We start from the raw sequence: 20,567 nt of genomic DNA, 5'->3' as shown, positions 1-20,567 counted from the left end.
TTCCTCCCCCTCTCCATGAATGACCTTTCTGCGTTCCTCTCCAGCTGACCTTGGTGTCCTGTCAGATCGTTCCTTTCCTCCACCTCGCACTACTAGCCTCTACGTACCACCGCCCCCTTAAACAACCCCATGCTCTTCATTTCTACCCCCCACTGACTGCTTCTTTTGCTTCTTTCCTCCATGTCCCTTAGATCCGCCCCCTAGATCACTTTCCTTCCCTCTCTCCTCCCCTCTCCTCCTCTCACTGTCTCCCTCTTCGCTCTCTGCAGCCGTACATACTCTGCTTTTTAATTAGACCAACTCACTAGCTCCACCTCCCCCTACCTCCTACTCTCCATCCCACACTCCTTCTCCCCCAGCCTCTCTTTGCTCCCCTCCCTCCTTTTGCTTACAAGGAGACAGGGGGCTTGCATGGCGACATGGAGAGGAGGTCATGATGAAGAGATGCAGAGAGAAAAGGCGAGAGAGCAAAAAAGGAGCAGGACGGGGAGAACTGAGCGGAGCATCTGAGACGATAACTGCCTGTTTGCTCACTCTTGCCTTCTTACTCCCCCTCCTGTCCTTTCACTTCCACACACAGAACAAACGCTCAGACAACTAGGTAGGCACAGCGGAGCTGAAAGCTGTGAGGGATGGATAAAAGGGTTCCCACGTGAAAGGCATGAATCTACGAGAAAAGAGGAGGGTGAAATAGAGGAAGACACAACCAGAGAGGAGGAGGAGGAGAGAGAGAGAGAGAGAAAGAGGTGAGCTGGAGAGGAAAGGGAGACAAGAGAGGAGCAGATGGACTCTGCACAGAGGAAGGGGAACGGTGCGAAGCTCACTGAGCAGCAGTGACAGAGAGGTGGGAATTAAAAAAAAAAAAAGAAGCAAACATGAATGCCAGAGGGATGGAAGAATGGGAGGAAGCGACGTGAAGGAATAGCTTGGGAAGAGGGAGCGAGCACTTGTGGGAAGACAACACAGAAGGAAAACAGGAAGAGAGAGAGAGAGATGAGGTATGTGTGACTCAGTTCTGTGTCCTGATGGAAGATAGTACAGCAATCTCATCAGCAGCCTTCTCGCAGCATCACCATAGAGATGGAGAGTTAGGCAAATCAGAGAAGAGGCGAGATTTAAAAAGCAGCGTACAAGTGTCTGTGTTGATTGCGTGCAGTGGACGTTGGCAGCGAGGACATATTTGACTTATTGTTTTGTTTTGGCTCCCAACAGCCCGCTGAATGGTCCTCGCATGCGTGCACACACGTGCCCGCATACATTTTGTTTACATACTCGGCAGGTGTGTGTGTGCGTGTGCACAGATTCCAGCAGTGGGGGTGTGCCCCTGCTGATTTGTGTGTGTGAGTGTGTGTGAGAAATCTAGTGATTTCTGGATTTTTGCTTTACTGCAGGTGTGGGAGTCATTTACTGATACTGGGCAGCTTTATGAGAAGCTTTACAGAGTGAGGAGCTCAGATTGGTTTGTCGGTGGTGTGGCGTTGCAGATTCCAGCAGCGTGCTTTCATTGCACATATGTCATGAGCAGGATTGTGTGTGTGTGTGCATGTGTGAGTGTGTGAGTGTTTGGAGCTATGCACAGAAAGTTTAAGGAGGAGGCTCTGAATGGGGGAATTCCATTTGTATGGATCTGTGTGTGTGTGTGTGTGTGTGTTTATTTATGCGCACGCGCGTGTGTGTGCTGCTCTGGCAACATGAGCATTTCAATTTCAATCATATTAACATGCTTCAGTAATCTTCTCACACATGTGAGAGTAATTGTTTCTCATAGTTTGCACATGTGTTTGCATCCGTCACTGAAGCAATCTTGTCACTGGCGCGCATGAAACAATCCCAGCCGTACACGTACTCTTTCGCGCGGGTGCGCGCACACACACACACCTCCACGTGCACACAAACGTGCACGCGCCACGCGCAGGTGCAGATTCGTGCGCCCGCTTTTTCCTGTGTGAAGAAACGCTGTGCTGTTAATCCCGACTGTTGTCGCGCAAGTCTTTCCCCCTTGTTCTCTCCCTCCTTCTGCGCTGCACCACTGTATCGCTCCCTTTCATCTCATCTCTCATCTTTAAAGAGGTCAGATATTGCTGTCTCTCGGCTCTTCCGTCTAGCACTTTTTTTTCTTTTAGCACATTGCTTTTAAAAAAAAGAATCTGTCATCTATCTGCGTCACTTCATTTTCTGTCTTTGCCCAGGAGAAGTTAACGTGTCCTTTTCTTTTATTCTTAATTTCATTTATGCACTTGGAGAATATGCCTATCTGCGGGCCAGGTGTTTCCACTGGACTGACAGCATGCTGGCTTCATAGGTAACACACTATGATGTACTCTTGGGACATTAGTTTGGACAGCAACGTTGCAGCCTGGCAGAGAGTAACCCCCCCAGGGGAGTGAACTGTGCTGCATACGTGTAACGTGCTGCTGTGCACTGGACATGTCCGTCTGACCACGAGTTACGAGGTGTTGCTGAATTCACACAGAGACCTTGGGAACCTTGGAAATCTGTGGCACAGAGTGGCGAGGAGACGTGAACAGTAGAAGAAACAAACTGAAGCAGCCAGCGAAGCAAGACAATTGGGCTTGCAGAATGAGCACAAGGAAGAACGATGTTTACTCTGGCTTTCTTTCACAGACACCCAAACATTCTCAAATTTGCTCACAGTTGGCTAAGTATGCTTATCACCATCCACTGGCCTACATATAGGGATTTCATATTAGGCAGAGGATTTTGGTTAAAAGAGGACAGATGGAACAAATCATTTCTGGCACTCATGCTCGGAAAGATAGAGGTAATCCAGCCATCCTTGAAGAAAGCTGGAACAAGTAGAGTGTCCTCTTTAGTAAGAAGCTGGTGAGAAACTTCGCGAGATAACATATCATGCATGTTTGAATGACTTTTTAAAGTCATGAAGGCGGCCGGAGAAGCGAAAGTATTTGCCACCTGAGCTGTGCAGAGCATCGCAATAAAGCACTTTAAATCACTGTGGTACAGATCTGTTATTAAATAGTGTTCTGCACTGAAACTCAAAAATGTTCCATTTCTGACACAAATTCAAAGACTTACTGCTTCAAAACAAACCTGCTTTTCCAAATTAAGACGTGTGTGTATGTGTGTGTGGTGGTGATGGGGGGGCTAACGGTATTACCAGTCCAGAATCTCATGGTTATGCCAAACACTGTGAGGTCAATAATGGTTGTTTTCTTGTCGCTTGGGAACAGCAGAAGCATGTAGTAAGCACAGCTTGGCCTTCGGGTCTGAAAAGCAGAGGCAATGCAAAAAGTGGCTTTAATTTGTTATAATGACCAGCAGGGGGAGACTCCTCTGGTTACAAACAAGCAGTGAGATTGTATAGAAACCTATATGAAAATAACTACAGTACGTTTCATCTGATTTGTGACTTTCATTAAACACTTTGCAACAAGAACAATCAAAGACTGCATACTCCTGATGAAGTGGAAAATTTCCAGTCTCTGCATCCAAAAGGCTAGCTCCATCTAGGCTAGCTCCATCTAGACTAGTTTTAAGTATTGTCTCGAAGATCAAGACAGCATTACCCATTTTCTCTTCCATCAGTCTAATATTTTTTGTGACGATATAGTGGGAACTTTTTGCCCAGAGATAAATAATTGTTTGTGCAAATCTGTCCATGACTTTCTTTAGACTGATCATTCTGAAAAACAAACCAAGCCAAGCACAAAACCTTATTGGTGGAGTTGCTTAGTTTAAGCCTTCTTCAGTACAGTAACGAATGCTCACAATTAGAATAAACTGGAGGAAAAAGAAGGGTGTGTTTGTTGGACTGAAATGCTAGCTACCAGGTTTTCGTACTAACATTCTGAAACTTTAAATTTGACATTTTAACCATGGCCGTCCAGGTTTTGGGATTAGATGTCGTGAATAAGAGGTCAATCAGACCAGCAAGCCAAAAGCACCATTAGCTTATATAGTAGTGATCATATAAATAGATGATATAACAGGGTCTGCTTTCTCATTAAACTTTACATTTCACTGTAGTTTATCAAATGAGCACCTTACTATATTAAGAAAGCTTTTCCACTAGTCATTTAAACTGTAAACTACTTAGGAAAGTGCCTGCTGAGTTCATAAATCAAGTTGCAGCCGGAGGAGTCTCCCCCTACAGGTCATTAGAAATAATGTAATTTTATGATAGAGTTTCGTTAGAGATTCGTTAAACAAGAGACACATGCAGCCATCAGCACCAGTAAACTGCACAAGACCATCTTTTTAATGCATGGCGGTTAACATCCAGAGGCTAAACTTCTTTCATTCTCAGCCACAGTGGTTACCACTTGGGCAATAGCTTTATTTTATACTGCTTGATTATATAAAACTTCCTTTGCAGCTAGAGCTTGCTGAAAAACAGCTTGCCAAGATTGAAGCTGGTCAAATTGGAATGCCAGTAGCCTATATAGTCATAATCAAACAAACCAGCATTTACATTTAGACACTATTACACAAGTGTCTGACATGAATGACAATGGCTGCGTTCGCCGTGTTGCGTTGGGTATCTAATGAATTAAGAATCATAATTTAATTTGTGTTTGTTTAATTTAATTTGCTGTTAAGCATAATCTGGCTCAAGACTTTCAGCGGTGAGAGGCAGCTACAGCAGTAGTACCGTTTTCTAATTTAAGTACCAGCACCGAGGGCAATACTTTTACTTGCTTTACTTCACATACTTCCTTGCTTCTAATAATAATAATATGTTAAACCTATATATAATTCTAGGCTGTTGATTTGCGCATGCATGCACAAGCCTTTTATTTGCATTTTTAAATGCACTTGCTGGTTTTCTTGTATTAGATAAAACTGAACATCTCTTTGTTTGCGAGATTGCTGAGCTGTACTACACTCAGTGCTTACCTAACAAAGTAGTCATCTGCAGGCAACTCCCAAGGAGCTGCTCTTGAATTGGAAATCTCTTTGGACAAGAACACAAACACCAAAACGGCTTATGCATTTTGCATCTCTTCTCTGAGCCGACCGTGGTGTAAATTTCTGTGACAAAGAACAGGTATAACTCTTAACCTCCGTGTGCTTACAGGACCGATAGCTGATCATATAGCTTTTCTTAGTTCCTCTCCACTTCTCCCTTAAATGCCCTGACACGCTGATGCTCCTGATTTACCACTTCACTGAACCCTAACCATGACATTTCCTCTGCTGCCAGGGGTTGCATCCTCCTGCTTTTGCCCCCCTCTGCCTGTCTGTCTCCCTCCGCCTCTTCCTCCCTCCTACTTATTCCGATTCCTACTCCTCTTGCTTTGCTATGTGTCTCATAGCATCTCTAAATATATCCCAGCATGTCTACCTCCTCTCCTTCCTCTTCCTCTTTCTGCCTCCTCTTCATCGCAGTCCTCTCTGACAAATTTTAAGCGTGCCTAGACAATCTGATCTGACATGTCTTTACATAACAATCCAATCCATGACACCTCCCATCCCCTCTGCATAGTTGGACCCAAAAGTGTGCTACTGGCATGGATACAGTTCTCGGTATCCTTGAAATCATCAGAATGTTATTATATCTGTGGAACCAGTCTTGACTTCTTCTATTTTGAATGTTCAGATGCGTTTCTAAGAGTCACAACAGCTTAGCACGGGATGATCAGATGTGACCTTCGCATTTTCATGATACACACACACACACACACACACACACACACACACACACACACACACACACACACACAGGAAAGAGAATAGGAGCAAAACCTTCGCAAAGAGACTATGGTACATCCTAAACAATAACTGCTAAGAGTTACGACCCTTGCAAGGATTATGCCACTGCACACCTTCCACCTCTTCCCTGGTGATTTATCTCTTGTCTGCCAATAAAGCTCAACATGGAAATGTCACATGTGCAAAAGAGCTGCCCTCAGCCCTAGCGGTAAGCCCATGCAGCATTAAGAGGGGGATTCATTAAACTGTCAGCGTAAATTTTGATCCGAGGGTAGTTTGCAGAGTGAGGGGGATGAACTGTGGAAAGCACTAGACAAAAAGAGGCAGCAGAAGAGATTGCTGCAAAGCATTCGGTAGATTGGGAAATAAAGATAGAAAGATAGAGCTGAGAGTGGGTAAAAAAAGGAGAACGGCCAGATGGGAGAAAGATGAAAGGAAGGTGTGCTCAGGGTGACACGTCCAGAATGAGTAAGGGTAATGGCCCTATGATACGTAGAGGGAAATCTGTCAGGGTGAAGGTTGAAAGGCTGCTTCGTACAAGAAATGGGTAGACCATCGACCGGAGTGAAATTGGATATTAATGAAAAACAGAGGAAGGGTGGAACCACTAATTTATCCAGGGAGAAGTGAGGAAAGGAGAAATCACCATCAAGGTCAAATGAACAGAAGTTTCTATGCTATAGATGAACCGTAGCTTGTGTTCTTGAGCCTCCGTAGTGCACCGTCACCCACGCCCGCATCTGAAAAAATGTGTACCTCAACTCGGAGTCATTTGTTTTTTCTGGGTGATTCATAGTTAAGCGGCTCATCTGTATACATGGCGGCGATAAGAAAGTAAAATGAGAAGGAATCCCGCGGTTTGTTTCTAAATCCATTAATATATCACAGTGTGCATGGTTGATATTTCCCCTCAAGGCTCTATCTGCTGTGACTTTAATCATGATTAATCCAAATAACCATGTTTTTAAAGAGGTTGACGGGAGGGAGGGAGGAGGGTGGGGGCAGTTGTGCCAAAGATCCTCCTCTTCAGTGGAAAGAAAAGAGAGGAAAGCGAGGAAAACAGTGGATGTAAATAAAAGTGGCAGCCCCTCGGGTATCTCTCTCCCTAAATAACCTGGGAGCTGTGAAGGAGTCACTAATTACCCCTCCCACAGAAGATGGGAGGGTGGGTGGGGTGAGGGGAACAGAGTAACAGCCAGTCACACTCGCACAACAGAATTAGCCCAAGCCTGTCAGTGTCAGAGGCTATCACGGGGAGATAACGAGGAACAGATCCATAGATCGTGTAAGGCAAATGACAGCATCACGCCCGGCTGCCTGTTTCGCAGACAGGAAATGAAGTGATATATACTGCATGTATCAAGGCCATAGATCGTCAAAAACAGAGCACGGAATCGGGGTGACGAGAACATACTACTAACTGCAGCATGGTGGACAGACTGTCACAAAATGACCAGATGAATCAGAGAGGATGTCACCATGGCAGATCATCAAGAACTGATAACAGGGCAACAGACTGTAAAACATGGAGGAAAAAGAGAAATCCAAGGAATACGACAACAGTCGTACTGTGTGCCCATGAGCAGAAGTGATACTCAATGCAAAAATTATTGCTGTCACTAAAACACGGCTACTTTTAACAATACTGAGAGGAAAGAGCGTAAAAAAGGAATGAAACATTATACACCCCCCTTGGCCAGTGTGAATAGGCCTTAATTACAATCTCTTTTCACTTGTTTTCAGTTTACATTTCTCCACTGCTGATGATACACCGAGCCTTTTTTTCTCTCTCTTTTCCAACCTCCATCCTTTCAGCACTTTTTCTGAATTCATGTCTCCTTTTCCCATTCTGTGTTGACCCCCGCTCTCATGCATTTCAAAATAGCTGCCTATCTTACATCTTCTTCATTATCCGGAGGAACGAGCACATTGTGTTTCGATGGAAACTGAAGCACAATAATATGGAAACAATTACAGTCTCTTATTCGTCTCTCTCTTTATCTTTCTCCTCTCTTTAGGAACTCATGCTGCCGTCGACCATGAGAGAATGAGTCACGGAGAGAAGAGCTGAGAAAAGAAAGAAGCAGAGAGAGAAAAAGAAAGTGATAAAAAAAAATTTAAAAAAGGAAGCAGAAGAGACCAAAAAAAAAGTTTAAAAAGACCAGATCATTATGGGAACGCAGTCAAGCCAATCCCGTACTTTGGCCATCCAATCTCCTGAGGGCCCAGGGGACAAAGCAGGTGGAGAAGGACAGGCTGCCAAGTAGACCAGCCAATGTGATGGACAGACAAAGGATAGGCTGCATTCCCTTCCTCTCCACTTATCTGCAGGTAACCTCCCTGGCCTCTGCAAGAGTTCTTCTTGCTGGAACGTTAAAGAGAAATGTGAATAAGAGGCAAAAAAATACATGTACAACTTCAGAAGACATGAAACAGCATGGACATTTTAAAGAATATTTGATGCTGCATATATTTATTTTTATATAAGATTTTAAAGGGAAGTTTAAGACAAGTTTTCTCACAGATATCTATACTATACCTTGAATTGGGAAAATGGTAATCCATCTTTTCTTGAGGACAATCTTATTTGCAAAGGAAGTCCTTGGTGTACAGATGAGCTGAGCAACTAAATGCAATACTGTATAGAGACTGCTACATCTACAGTATTTTCTGGGATGAAAGCGAAACGTAGTCAGTCAATCGTATAGATCTCTCACTGTTACACTGAATATATAGTGATGGAGCGATTGCTTTCCTTGTTGACACACTAACACAAGAGATTCTCCACAACAGCAACCTGCCTTCACAGTGTGTGGATGTTGTGGGAGCGAGAGAGGCTGGAGAAATGGTGAGCAAAGAGCCTGACCACTTGCTCACAGGCCAGACCAATGGCAAGAGCAGCTTGGCAGACAAGTTACCTGGGACAATGACCGTGCGCTCTGTGCTTCTCAATCGAGACTCCCCCGATATCGAAAGTCGCCTCAAGCGGCGCCGCAACCGCACCCACCAGGTCCGCTTCAAAGACCTGGAGGATGGTAGCAGCAGCAGTGGCAATAGTGGAACAGGGGAAAACAATAGCCATCAGAAGCCTGTCAAAGACTGTGACAGTCCACATCCTCTTCGCAAACACAGCAGCAGGTCCCCCCTGCCATGGACTGACAGGGACAGGCCACAGACCAAGGATCTACCTGGCCAAACCTCTGTGGTTGGGGCTGTGCGTGGTGACATGGCGAGCACTATAGAGGTGGTGGCTGCCTTTTTAGCTCGAGCGCCTCCTCATCCATTGACACCTGGTCCTACACGTCGAACCTGGGCACCACCGCAGGCTAACTCCCTAACCTTGCCAATGACACGCAGGCCCAGTACAAGCACCAGCACAGCCATTCAGACCTCCCCATGCCTGAAAAAGCCCCAGTCTCTCCCTTCCTCCCACACTCGTAGCCACAGCCTTGGGGACTCAGTTGGGGTGGATGGGGATGACGAACATGACTCTCAAGACGAGTTCCTTACTCACAACCATGTGTTGTTACCTGCGTCCAAAGATCAGAACGGCCCTCCTGGCCCAGGGGAGCGAACTGTGGTGGAACGAAGGTCTAAAGTATCAAGGACAGAAATTAAGTCTGCTGTAAAACCCTCAAGGCACAGCTGCCCCCCTTTAGTCCTTCAAAATGCTGAGCCATACCACTGTTCCTCTGTATCCTGCCGAGATGTCCCCAAACGACAGGGAAGCAGTACTCCCTCAGCGATCAGGAGGAGAAAGCGTCTAAATAGGACAACGAGTGATCCTGGAAAGGAAGTGCACTACTGCACCACTCCCACACAGACTGAAAGTCCCAGTCCATCCCCACCCCCTTCAAATACCAAACTCTGTACCACTCAAGTTCAGACTGAGAGCCCACCCCCTCCTTTAAGTTCAAGGTACAGCACCACCCAGAGTCAAACTGAAAATCACCATTCTCCACCTTCAAGTGAGGAACAACGCACAACCCAAATTCAGACCACCAGTACCAATCCAACCCTACCTCTGAATGCTCAACAGTGTACCGCTCAAATACAAACAAGCTCTCCCAGTCACTCTTCTCCTGATCGTAAACTTTCCACTACACAGACACAAACTAAAAGCCCGTTTCCTTCCCCACCTTTAATACCATCACCCAGCTCAGTGCAAATTCTGTGCAAGCCTATATCCCCAACAGTGACTCCAGACCCTCCTACTACCCAAACAACTACTGTGCCTTATTGTACATCTCCCCCACCTACAAGTGCACCAATACAAACTCCTGAGCACTGCACAAAGCTACCTTGTACTTCTCCAGCCAAGTTAGCTTCCACAGCCCCACCTCCTCCCAAAGCACTTTCCATTCCTTGCGCCACTTCTGTACCTACTGTTACCCAACTCCTGGTCCCCTATTACACTGTTGTGTCCCCACCAACAACACCCAGCACAGCCGCAGTCTGCTCCAGTGCTTCTTCAGCTGCATCGCCATGCCCCACCCAAAACTGCACCCCCCTTATGTCAAACGTGGTGTCATCCCCTCAGTTAACCCGCTCCGCCTCTACCCCAACTATAACACCCATTGTAACTCCTGCTGATCCCACCAAACAGCCAACCCCTGCCCCAAATGTAATACATCAACCACCATCAGCAGCATCAAATGCTACACCTTCATCAAATGTAACTCCCTGTACATTTGTTACTCAAACTGCCATATCTTGCACATCCATATCATATTACACAACTACACATGCAGTTGGTCCCCATGCACCTCACTTGAACCCAACTGCACCTTCTTATGCCACAGTTATTCAAACTGTCTCTCATTGCAACATCCCATGTCAAACTTTGCAAAATACCTCTTCTGCTTGCACAGGCATAACCCCTTATTCCTCCCCCGTCCCAAAACTGAAATCTTGCACTTCTCCGCCTCCGCTTGTGAAAACCTATGTGTCCACTCTTGCAAATGTTCAACAATGTGCAACACCAACTAAAGCCATTCCTCTGTACTCTTCCACATTTCGTGCTGCACCACCGTACACCCCCCCTTCTCAGACCCCGTACAATGCTCAGGATAAGAGGGGCATTCGACTTCCACCTCCTCCTCCACCGCCTCCACCATACACACCACGAAAAAAGGGAAATGATCCGCCAGGTCCTGCAGTCCGAACACCCATGCTCAGGGCAGACAGCAAGGTCAGCAACAAAGATAAAGATAGAGAGAAGGAAAAAAAGGAGGATATAAAAGACTCACCAAAGCTCTGTGAGAGAGCCAGCTCTCTGAAGCACAGAGCTCAAACTCCGCCAGTTGCTGTGATGAAGGGAGAGAAGCAGTCCTCCTCCTCCTCCTCCTCTCCTGCCAAGGCCTGTTTTAAGCCCAGCTGTCTTAGCTCAGCCCAGGCTCAGCTTGGGGCGCTACACAAAATGCTCTGCTCAGGAGCCAACGTCAGGCCGAACACCCCCAACAGCCAACACGCTCTCCCTCCAAATCAGCAGGGATGCTCTGGATCCAGGGGCTGCTCTGCTTCTGGGGGGCGGCCTACAGCTGGGCCCCTGACTGCCACCCAGGCTGATACTCTGAGACAGGTCCAGGAAATTCTGGGAGGGTTGGTGTCTGGGGCCAGGTGTAAATTGGACCCATCCAGGGTGACAGAAAAGCTCTTGAGTCCCAATGGCCCCCTGCATGATATTCGTAGCTTGCAGACTCAACTTCACAGCCTGGAGGGGGTCCTGGAGACCAGCCAGAACACCATTAAGGTCCTGCTGGATGTCATTCAAGACCTTGAGAAGAAGGAAGCTGAGAGAGATGGGTGAGGCTATATTTAATTTCAGTGAGACAATTTACATAATGAAAAAGTGAACCTGCTTTGAATGTTATTAGACAATTAAATGACTGTTATCAGTTGTCACCCACAGATCACGCGCACCCTGCTGTACCCACTAGTAAGCCAGGAGGTGCAGTATCATTCTTTCTGATCACTGGTTGACAGAAAGTGACTTTTATGTAAGCCACATGAATAACACATAAACTCTCCAGTGTACGTTTCACCCTGGTAAGACAGAAAACTGAGACTTCTAAATTGTGATTATTATGAACAAGTCTGTTTAAATTAAAACTATGATCTTTAAGTGCTTCACTTGAGACTTTGGTGACTTTGGGGATTACTATAACATAACCAAACAACCAGTCAACAATAAACTTCATATCAACAGTAATAGAAAACAAAGAGAAAGCACAAGTCTCATATGCACCTGGGTTCATCTGATTTATAAAGCAATAATGTACTACTAAGCCTATTTGTTGATGATCTACTGGCTGTATTTTTTTTGCCACAATAACAACTGATAATTGACATTTTACAGTTTCTCTCAAACATAGAAAAAACACCGTAGTTAGCCTGCAAAAGACTGTAACTTGACCCGAACCTTTCAGAATAGGCTTTTGTCTCAATGAATAAGTTACTCCTGCCAAAAAATGACAAGCTCATTTGACACTGTGTAAACCAGAGTCATCAGAATGTTTCAGTATTTGGTCGAAATAACTCTACAAGTGATTTCCTCATCTTCTAATTTCCCTAAAAAGTTTTGTTCTACATGTTTCTATTGACAGTGTTTCTATTGACTATATTTCACTCGGCTTATTTTCCTGATGATAACTGAGTGCTGTTGTGTATCAAAGTGAATTCAGATGATTTATCATGCAGTGTTTATTGCATACTTTGTAGAGCAAAAGTACACATACATTAGCATGTAATGTGATGAATAAAAATTTCCTGCAATTATCATACAACATAGTAAATTGCAGTAAACAGACCGTAAAATGTAAACATAATTGCAAAGACCCCCCCCCCCACCACCACCACCACCACATAGATTGTCATCGCTTTAAGCACATAGCGTGGAAACAAGACACAGTTTTCTATTCTACATCAATAAACAGTGCTGGAATCACTGGACATCCTGTTACTCTGTTGGCCACAGATTCTCAGCCACCTCACACCTAATGTGTTCGCTTTCAGTGTAAAAGAGAAAGAACCATTGAATGCCGCATCCGTCCTCTGCACTCTCCTGGATCTTCTTACATTCATGGCAGGCTGCGTGCCCTATAAAATGAGTTGGCTCTTCAGTGTTAACAAACTGTTGTAACTCTGTTGCTCTCAAGCTCTATAAAATATGTACATACACCTGGATCACCAGATTTTGGTTTTCTGGTGGACTATTCTGCATTTAATGACATACATAATAAAGTGCAAAACTATTTTTAAAAAAATGGTAAATGGCCTGTATTTATAATAGCGCTTTACTAGTCCCTAAGGACCCCAAAGCGCTTTACACATTCAGTCATCCACCCATTCACACACACATTCACACACTGGTGATGGCAAGTTACATTGTAGCCACAGCCACCCTGGGGCGAACTGACAGAGGCGAGGCTGCCGAACACTGGCGCCACCGGGCCCTCTGACCACCACCAAACACAAAAAAGTCTGCTTTTAATTACAAAGACATGCCAAGGTTGTTAGTTATTTGCTTAAATGTCCTAAAAGATATTAGCAAATGCTAAATAACAGACGATAACAAAGAGAAATACTCTCTTTGATGTGCATACATTTAAAGCTGAAGGTTTTCAGATATTGTGTGTGACAGTTTGGACTGTTATTGAAGAATTGAGCCAAAGCAAATGGGAACAACCGAAGCTTGTTGAGCCCAAACTCTAAAAATATGCAATACACATACATGCGCAGATCTTACATGACAGCAGGGTCAGCACATTTTAATAGTTTGCTGGACTGTTCCGCAAGTAGAGCTCATTTCCTGAGCTTGCTATTAAAAAAGGCTGTTGGCCTTTTAAAAAAAATCACACAGTCTGGAATTTAATTCTAGAAATTTCACACACTAGTGAAGATGGCCCCGGATCACACCATTGTTCTTTGGCACCACGTGCCCAAGGTGGTTTCCAAAGGTAGTGTTACCAGTAGTGTGAAAGGTGCTGCTGCCTGGGGTTAAATCAAGAGCCTCAAAAGGGCTTGTTTGGTTTTAAAAGTAGTGTGAAAGCCCTGGGCTAAAAGAGGAGCTATCCCACAACTGAAGCTGTAAATGTGAAATGACTGCAACCCTTGGGCTAATGGAACTGTAAACCCAAGGCTACCAGAGCCTTGCAGCACAGTTCCAAGCACAGTGTGAGAAGCCATCTGTTAATTTTTAACAGTCAATCGCTCAGCCTTTATTAAATTTAGAAAGATGGATAGATGGATAGATATCAAAGCCAGACATAACAGCGCTTTGCACTAATAGACTGTCTCTTCTCTCATGGAACGGAGCAGACAAGTGGGTTGTTGTAGACAGATTATTCTTCACCAAAAAGGGAATATCCACAGCCCAGCAGTAATAACTTTCCAGCATCGTGTGCTCTGAATATTACAGATAGATGGTTGTTGCGCCTAAGCCTTGCTGTGATGAAGCTCCTCTATTTATAGCCAATCCCCCTACTGCACACAGTGTCAATACAAAGCTCTGTGGACAGAACACAATATAAATTTGGTCAGAGTGAAAAAGGCAAAAGCTAAAACGGCAGGTTGAGCGACAGAAAGAGGAAAACGCAACACCAGATTGAGCACAGCAGAAAGCAGGGGAGCATCTGTAGTTATTTTTACGACGTCTCATGTCAGTCAGGCAAGTGTCAGTTCTCAATATGCTGAGGAACTGATCTCATGTCAGACCACGGGGAGGCTTATGGGAGTTTGGGCGCACCTATTTCGCGAAGCCTTGTTCCTCATGCATGTATGCGGCAGGCGGGAGAGATTGTCATCAAGTGGTTTCAGATGCTCCATGCCTCTTTAGTGTAAAGCCATTCTCATCAAGTCTTTAATTAATCTGCTTCCTACATTGTAAGCAGCTTAGTAATTTCTTCTGCCTTATCATTCCAAAATAGTACATGTTTGCGGGGGGGACGCGAAAGAAAAATCATGGATACACAGGAAGGGATGCGTGTCTGTGAATCCATGGAAAGACTTGACTGATGTCTGAGCAGCGTAATCCAAATCACAGTGTTAACACTAATGCCAGCCCTTTGAAGACATCTGAACATGTGACTGAACAGCCTACTGTCTCATAAAGTGACACATCTTGCATGTTCCAGTATTTAAATTCAGTCCCCGGCCTTGTGCACGCAGACTTGACTTCTACCTCATAAGCATTATTTTATGCCTGGAGTGATATAGTGACTCATGGTTTACGTAACCGACCGAGCCCGTTGGAAGGGGTATCGTTCATTAAAAAATGATCAGGGGTGATTTCAGGGAGGAGATTGGTTTATATTCAGGACTTCGTGTGCCAAAAATTCGATTCAGCGAGGGAAAAATGATAACCTCAATATGTCTTTGTGGGCTCACACAAACACAAAACCATTCCTCTTTTATTTTGTTCCCCTGATATGTCATCTCTGCGCTTCTCAACAGAAGACATTCCTACAGAACCGGACAGGACATCGAGAACTGTGGGACCTGCAGGGACTGCGCGTGCATCATCTACAGGTACGTGGATGTATACGCATTTGGAAATCTGACTGTTTATTGCTTGCATCACACGTGAGCACCGAGAGCACAGAGCTTGTGTCGGTGCACAGTTATGTGCATCACGCTGTCACTTTGAGTCACATCAGAAGTTCAGTTTTATGGCTTGGTAGGATTGCCATTCTGCTCTGTGTGACAGCACGGACGGATATGAAGCACTCTGAGTATGGCCACTCGTTGCATAAACACCGCTGCCAGTTTTGATCACTGAACGCATTTATAAGAGCTGCATTAATCGCAATCATTCTCCTGCTCCTCCTCTAAATTAATAGGCTAAACAAGAAACACAGACTTAAGTCATGCACCTGTGTTCAAACCACTTTTCCCCCCCCTCCCTCTCCCCTTTTTGCTCCTCTCATTTTTCAACTCTCGTCATCTCTCTTTTAGACACACACAGGCACTCACACACACATAGAGTGACTCCAGAATCATTCTGCTCTGAGATTTGAATTAAAATCAGTCAATTAAGAAACAGGATTTCACACTTTGTGAGAGGGTGAAAAAAGAACAGAAAAGTGGGGATTGTGACAAAATTGAAATCCGTGTCTCTTGCTTGTACATGTCAAAAACTGTGGGGGAGGGGAGGGGGTCCTTCAGAGAGGAGACAAGAGGGGAAATGAAACCCATGATAGAATAGGAGGGGTGACAAGAGTGCTTGCATGCGTAGATGTAATTTGATTATGGCAGGATTAAAGCAGTACTCTGATTATTAAAACTTTCATTTAAACACCTCGGATGGGGGCTAAGAAATTATTTCATAAATCTGCGAACGAATAACTCAATTAAGGAGACAAAATTCATCATCAGTCTTTTTAATTGTGGTCTGGAGCGGCGAAAAGTGACATGCATTCACCTCAGACTGATTACTTCCAGTGATTCGATTCCGTGCCCACTCGCTAGTTTGTTATTTATTATTTTGCTTATTATTTTATTAATAAGGTGTTTCCTGTAGCTGCGACGTATCCTCGACCTTAACTCCATTATCAAGCAAATGGCATTATAACTGAAGCTTAGTTACTGTAAACCACATAAATGATTCAATCAAACTATTATCCTAATCTGATTGTATTCAGTAATTATACTGTGTGTGGAGAGCCCCTCTGTCAAAACACATGGAAAAGACAGTGGGGGCGACAGTTGAGGACAAGAAAGCAAAAAAGAAAATAAAAAACAGAGAGATCTAAGAGAAAAGAGAGATTTAAAATGAAAGATGAAAAGAGGGAGAAGAGGCCTATAAGAAAAGTGATTGAGTTGGAACCTAAATAGGGGTTCATCTTGAAATATTGCCACATTACTCCTCAGGAATGTCTGAAGCAGCGACACTTCCTAATGTTAAAGTAAAAAAAAGAAGAGAGATTCAAAAGTTATCACTCTGGGATGTTCTTCGCAGTTTTTTTTCTCTCGGGTAGCAGTTCTGAAATATTTGACTTATTACTGCGACCTGCCGATGACATCGCAAGCCTCGGTTTTATGGTCAGATGAGGACTTATCAGTCAATCTGCCGCCGAGTCGACATGCTTCTTTCCATGTGTGACAAGAGGATTTTCCTGCTTTGAAAGGGGGGGGGGGAATTCTCTTTTCTCTGCGACTCAAGTAGAGCCGAGTTTAGAAAAAGAGAAGTTGGCAGCAGTACAGAAGAAGGTGAAGATAAAGCATAGCCTGAAAAAGTGAGTGATGGAAAAGCCCTGAAATCTGACAAGGCAGATTTCATCAATTAAGAAGCTTCTTGGAATCTTAGTCTTCGAAGAAAAGCCCAGCTCAGCACGCCGCACTCTGTCAATCTAGTTGAAAAGCTGAGATGGGAGTTTATTCAGAAAAATGAATTCCATTTCAGAATTTTTGTGCAAGACTATTTGTCATTGACAAGTCAGCCGCAACAAATTTTAGCCGAGTGATGTGACCGAGATTCATTTCAAAGCGAAATAAAGAGTATTTATTTTCACGGATCAGATAAGTACTTGTATAAAAAGGGTCGCGATAAGCTCGCAGGTCAATACCGCTACAATCAAACCATTGTTTTGGTTTGTTGGCCGGCAGCTCGTACATGTTCCTCAGGCATGTGGTGCTGGTGCTTAGCCTTTGATAAAAGTGGCTGCATGCTTGCCACATCGAAAAGGAGCCAGCAGAGGTTGTTTGCGATGGATGGATGGTTTGGTCGTTTGGGTCCAAAGTTCAAACTACTGACCTCAGTGGCTCTGTGAGGGTCTAAGGCAAGAAACTACACAAATGCAGATTTTTCTCCCGATGATTTTCTTCCTCCAGTAATGACCCCCAGCCTCCACTGCATAATGCAGTGTAATGTTCAGGTTTCAAACCTGCTAAAATGCGACCAGATTATTAAAAGGCACAGAGGCAGAGCTGGTGCCAGCACTGGCAGGGTAGCGGCAGAAAAGAGGAATTTTCTGCATTTTTGATTCACTGCACTCAAAGTGCTGTTTTTTTTTTGTTTTGCTTTTTTTGGCTGTGCCACACAGCTGTTTCTGGTATGGACACAAGCTGAAACCATAGTATGTTTTTGTGTTAGATTTCATCCACATTTAATCTGATTTTTCTTCCATTTCAATTTTAAGGAAAGATTTTGAGTTAAATCTTATAGCTGGTGTTGCTGAGCAAAATTGAGTTGAAAGACACAGTTCAGTTCAGTATTTGTCCTGAGTGATCCTGAAATCCAATTAACAATAATCATCAGTGTTTGGCTTACAGCTTGCAGGTGGAAAGAGTTAATGCAACGATACATTCTAGTAGAGAGTCTGCAGTTTTCAAACACAGCAATTACACTACGCTTTTGATCCTGTGTAGTAAGTGTTTTTTCTCCTGATTGCCTCAAAGGTCGAGAAAATCCATATTATTCTTTTCAGACTTTGCTTTTGTGACCAGGACAATGACATTTTTAAATTTAATTACTGGTTACCAAAGGGCAGTTTGAGGCATAATCAATCAGAAATAACAAAGAAAAGAAAAAAACATCCAACTTATTGTCTAGGGAAAAGTTATGTTACGTAATGATATGTGTAAGAGTGGGATTGTAAACCTTGGAGGAAAAAAAGGACAAAATCTAACCCTCACTTTAATGCAGGCACCAAGCTGGATATGATAAGCATCTCTTTAAAAAAACATAAACACCTAACAACATCATGAATATGTTAAGCACAAAGTTGTTATGATACATGTGTATTTAAGCATGCCTTTGTGTGTTTGCGCACAGGGCTTTGTTCTCTAGTTTCTCAGGACATCGGCAGAGCTTATATAAAAATGCTAATGACACTTTAAGCATGCAAATGTAGATTCTAGTGGCTACAAAGAGCAACATTCTGAGCATTTTGTACCCAAACACGGTTCATAAACAAACACTTCATTTGTTCTGCCTTTTTTTTAAGATCTCATTTTACAGGACGAATAATGCATGATGTATCTGATGCTATTTATCCAGCACCACTGGCACATTAACTGCATATTAAAATGTGAATTCGATTGTGTGGCCATGCAGGAGTGTTAATTAGTGAATGCGTTTGTGATCCCCACCCCCTTCTCTCCCTGTTATTCTTTTTGCTAATGGCGAATGTGCTGTATGAAATGAAGTAGGGAGGTCTAACAAGGAGCTGTTGTGCTTAATCCCCGTGGAGTGTACGGAGACAGCAGCCTAATCAGATCTGTACTCTGCTGCTTTATCTCTGCAACTGCTCTGTCTATTGCTCGATCACGCGTTTCGCTGGAGGAGCTTGATGGGCCGCGACTCTGAGACGGATTAATGACTCCGTGGACGATATGTTTTCATCTGAACTATGAGTCTACTAAAGTTTGCTCTTTTTTTCCTTTCTTTAAAACAAAACCTTCGTCGCCTTCAGTGAACAGCAGATAATTGAAGGAAAAAAGGAGTGCTGAGGAAGCATTTCTGCCTTTCTTGTTTTCCTTTTTCGCTGACTTTTATCCACGGAGATATCACTCGTGTTTGTTGCCAATCTTGTGTGTGGCCTTGTTCCACGCTCATATTGTTTTCTCTCCATTGCTCTCATTTACAGCCTAGTCAGACTCTTTAAACAATTGTCAATGAGTGCCTGTTCACATCAGTGATATGCATATGCATGCCCAGGCACGGTGGCGACAGAGGATTTCTTTTGCGTGTCTCATAAGAATCGGGCTGTAGACTGATCCATCGGGATGATTTGAGATGAACATTTTGTGACAGTGCCTACAGTAAGAGTTCTTCGCTCCCCAATCCCACCACACACCGACCGTGAATCAGCGCTTCCTGACGCACAGCTCCACTGGCACAACATTGCACGACAGATATTCGCACGCTGTCCCTCGATTGTGATAGACCCCAGAGAGAGTCGGCTGAGAATAAGAGAGTCTGGAGACTGGGCGTGGGAGATGAATTGCGGATGACTCTCGATGCATCTCAATTTCTCCTTTTTTTAAAAAAAAATTTGGCAAGTGTCCCATCCCTTCTTTTACTTTTTCCCCTGCGCAAATGTCTAACTCTTGTGTGCAGTGAAATATTAATCCACATCAAGAATTCATCACAACGGCTTTAAAAGATTTTAAAAAGTAATAATAGTGCCGGGGGAGACTTGGAGTCATCTCTCTGTTGGCTCGATATGGGTGGAGGATGATTGCCAGAGACGCTTGTCCAGTGGATTTCTGTGATGGAGCAGCTCTGCATGCCTTGCATGATTAAACATGCAGCACAATGCAAGCTGAGTTTCAGACAGAATTAATTGATTGAGAGAACAAATTGATTGTTTGTTTTTTTTGTTTTTTTTTAAACAGCATGTGGCTTTTTTGTGATTCTGTCAAGCTGTGAAAGGCTGAACAAGGGAATAAAGAGAAGCACACTAAAGTGAAGAACCTAGTAAGAAAATTCATAGTGTCTTTTCAGGAACTCAAGTGAGTGTTAAGAGTTGTGGGCTGTGTTGCATAGAGCCCTCATTCATACTACTCTTGGCCTCTGTAATATGCTTCTGTCTCCTTCCCTATCGCCAGAGTGCCACTTCACAGCTCGGTCTCACGTTTCTTTCCACCACCTTTGAATCACCTTCTCATCTGGCCCAGAAGGGCATAGCAGTCCAATTCAAATATTCTCCACATGTTCCTAACTGTGGCCCATAGCTACAAGACAGCTTCTCATTGTCCTGCTTTTATCCAGACGAATATGCTAGTTTACAGGCATCAGAAAGAGGCGCCTTTTCCCACAGATTGCTTGTGTCACTTCCTCTGCTCTGCCCCCACTTCTCCGTTCTCCCCGCCTTGAATATAAATACATTTCACACCTAAATGGGGATGAGGTGAAGTGGTGCAAACTGGCA

At 44.1% G+C, this 20,567-nt stretch overlaps 1 protein-coding gene across 2 annotated transcripts in view; it reads left to right on the top strand.

Annotated features, from left to right (window-relative positions):
- The first annotated feature begins 259 nt into the window (after nt 1–259).
- Nucleotides 260–20,567, top strand: part of LOC102294623 (extensin) — a 44,025-nt gene continuing 23,717 nt past the window's right edge. The window contains exons 1-3 of one of the 2 annotated variants that reach the window (XM_014332103.2): nt 260–998; nt 7,713–11,499; nt 15,151–15,222. In XM_014332103.2, the coding sequence (XP_014187589.1) occupies nt 8,540–11,499; nt 15,151–15,222 (3,032 nt within the window). In that variant the 5' untranslated portion in view covers nt 260–998; nt 7,713–8,539. Of the gene's footprint in view, nt 999–7,712; nt 11,500–15,147; nt 15,223–20,567 lie in introns of both variants that reach the window. The other variant, XM_005917298.3, reaches the window with a different exon arrangement.

The sequence above is a fragment of the Haplochromis burtoni genome, unplaced genomic scaffold (assembly GCF_018398535.1).
Source record: "Haplochromis burtoni strain Fernald_Lab_line unplaced genomic scaffold, NCSU_Asbu1 Contig_23, whole genome shotgun sequence".
Lineage (NCBI taxonomy): Eukaryota > Metazoa > Chordata > Actinopteri > Cichliformes > Cichlidae > Haplochromis > Haplochromis burtoni.
The sequence above is the reverse complement of the archived record's forward strand: the minus strand, read 5'-3'. Positions and strand labels throughout refer to the sequence as shown.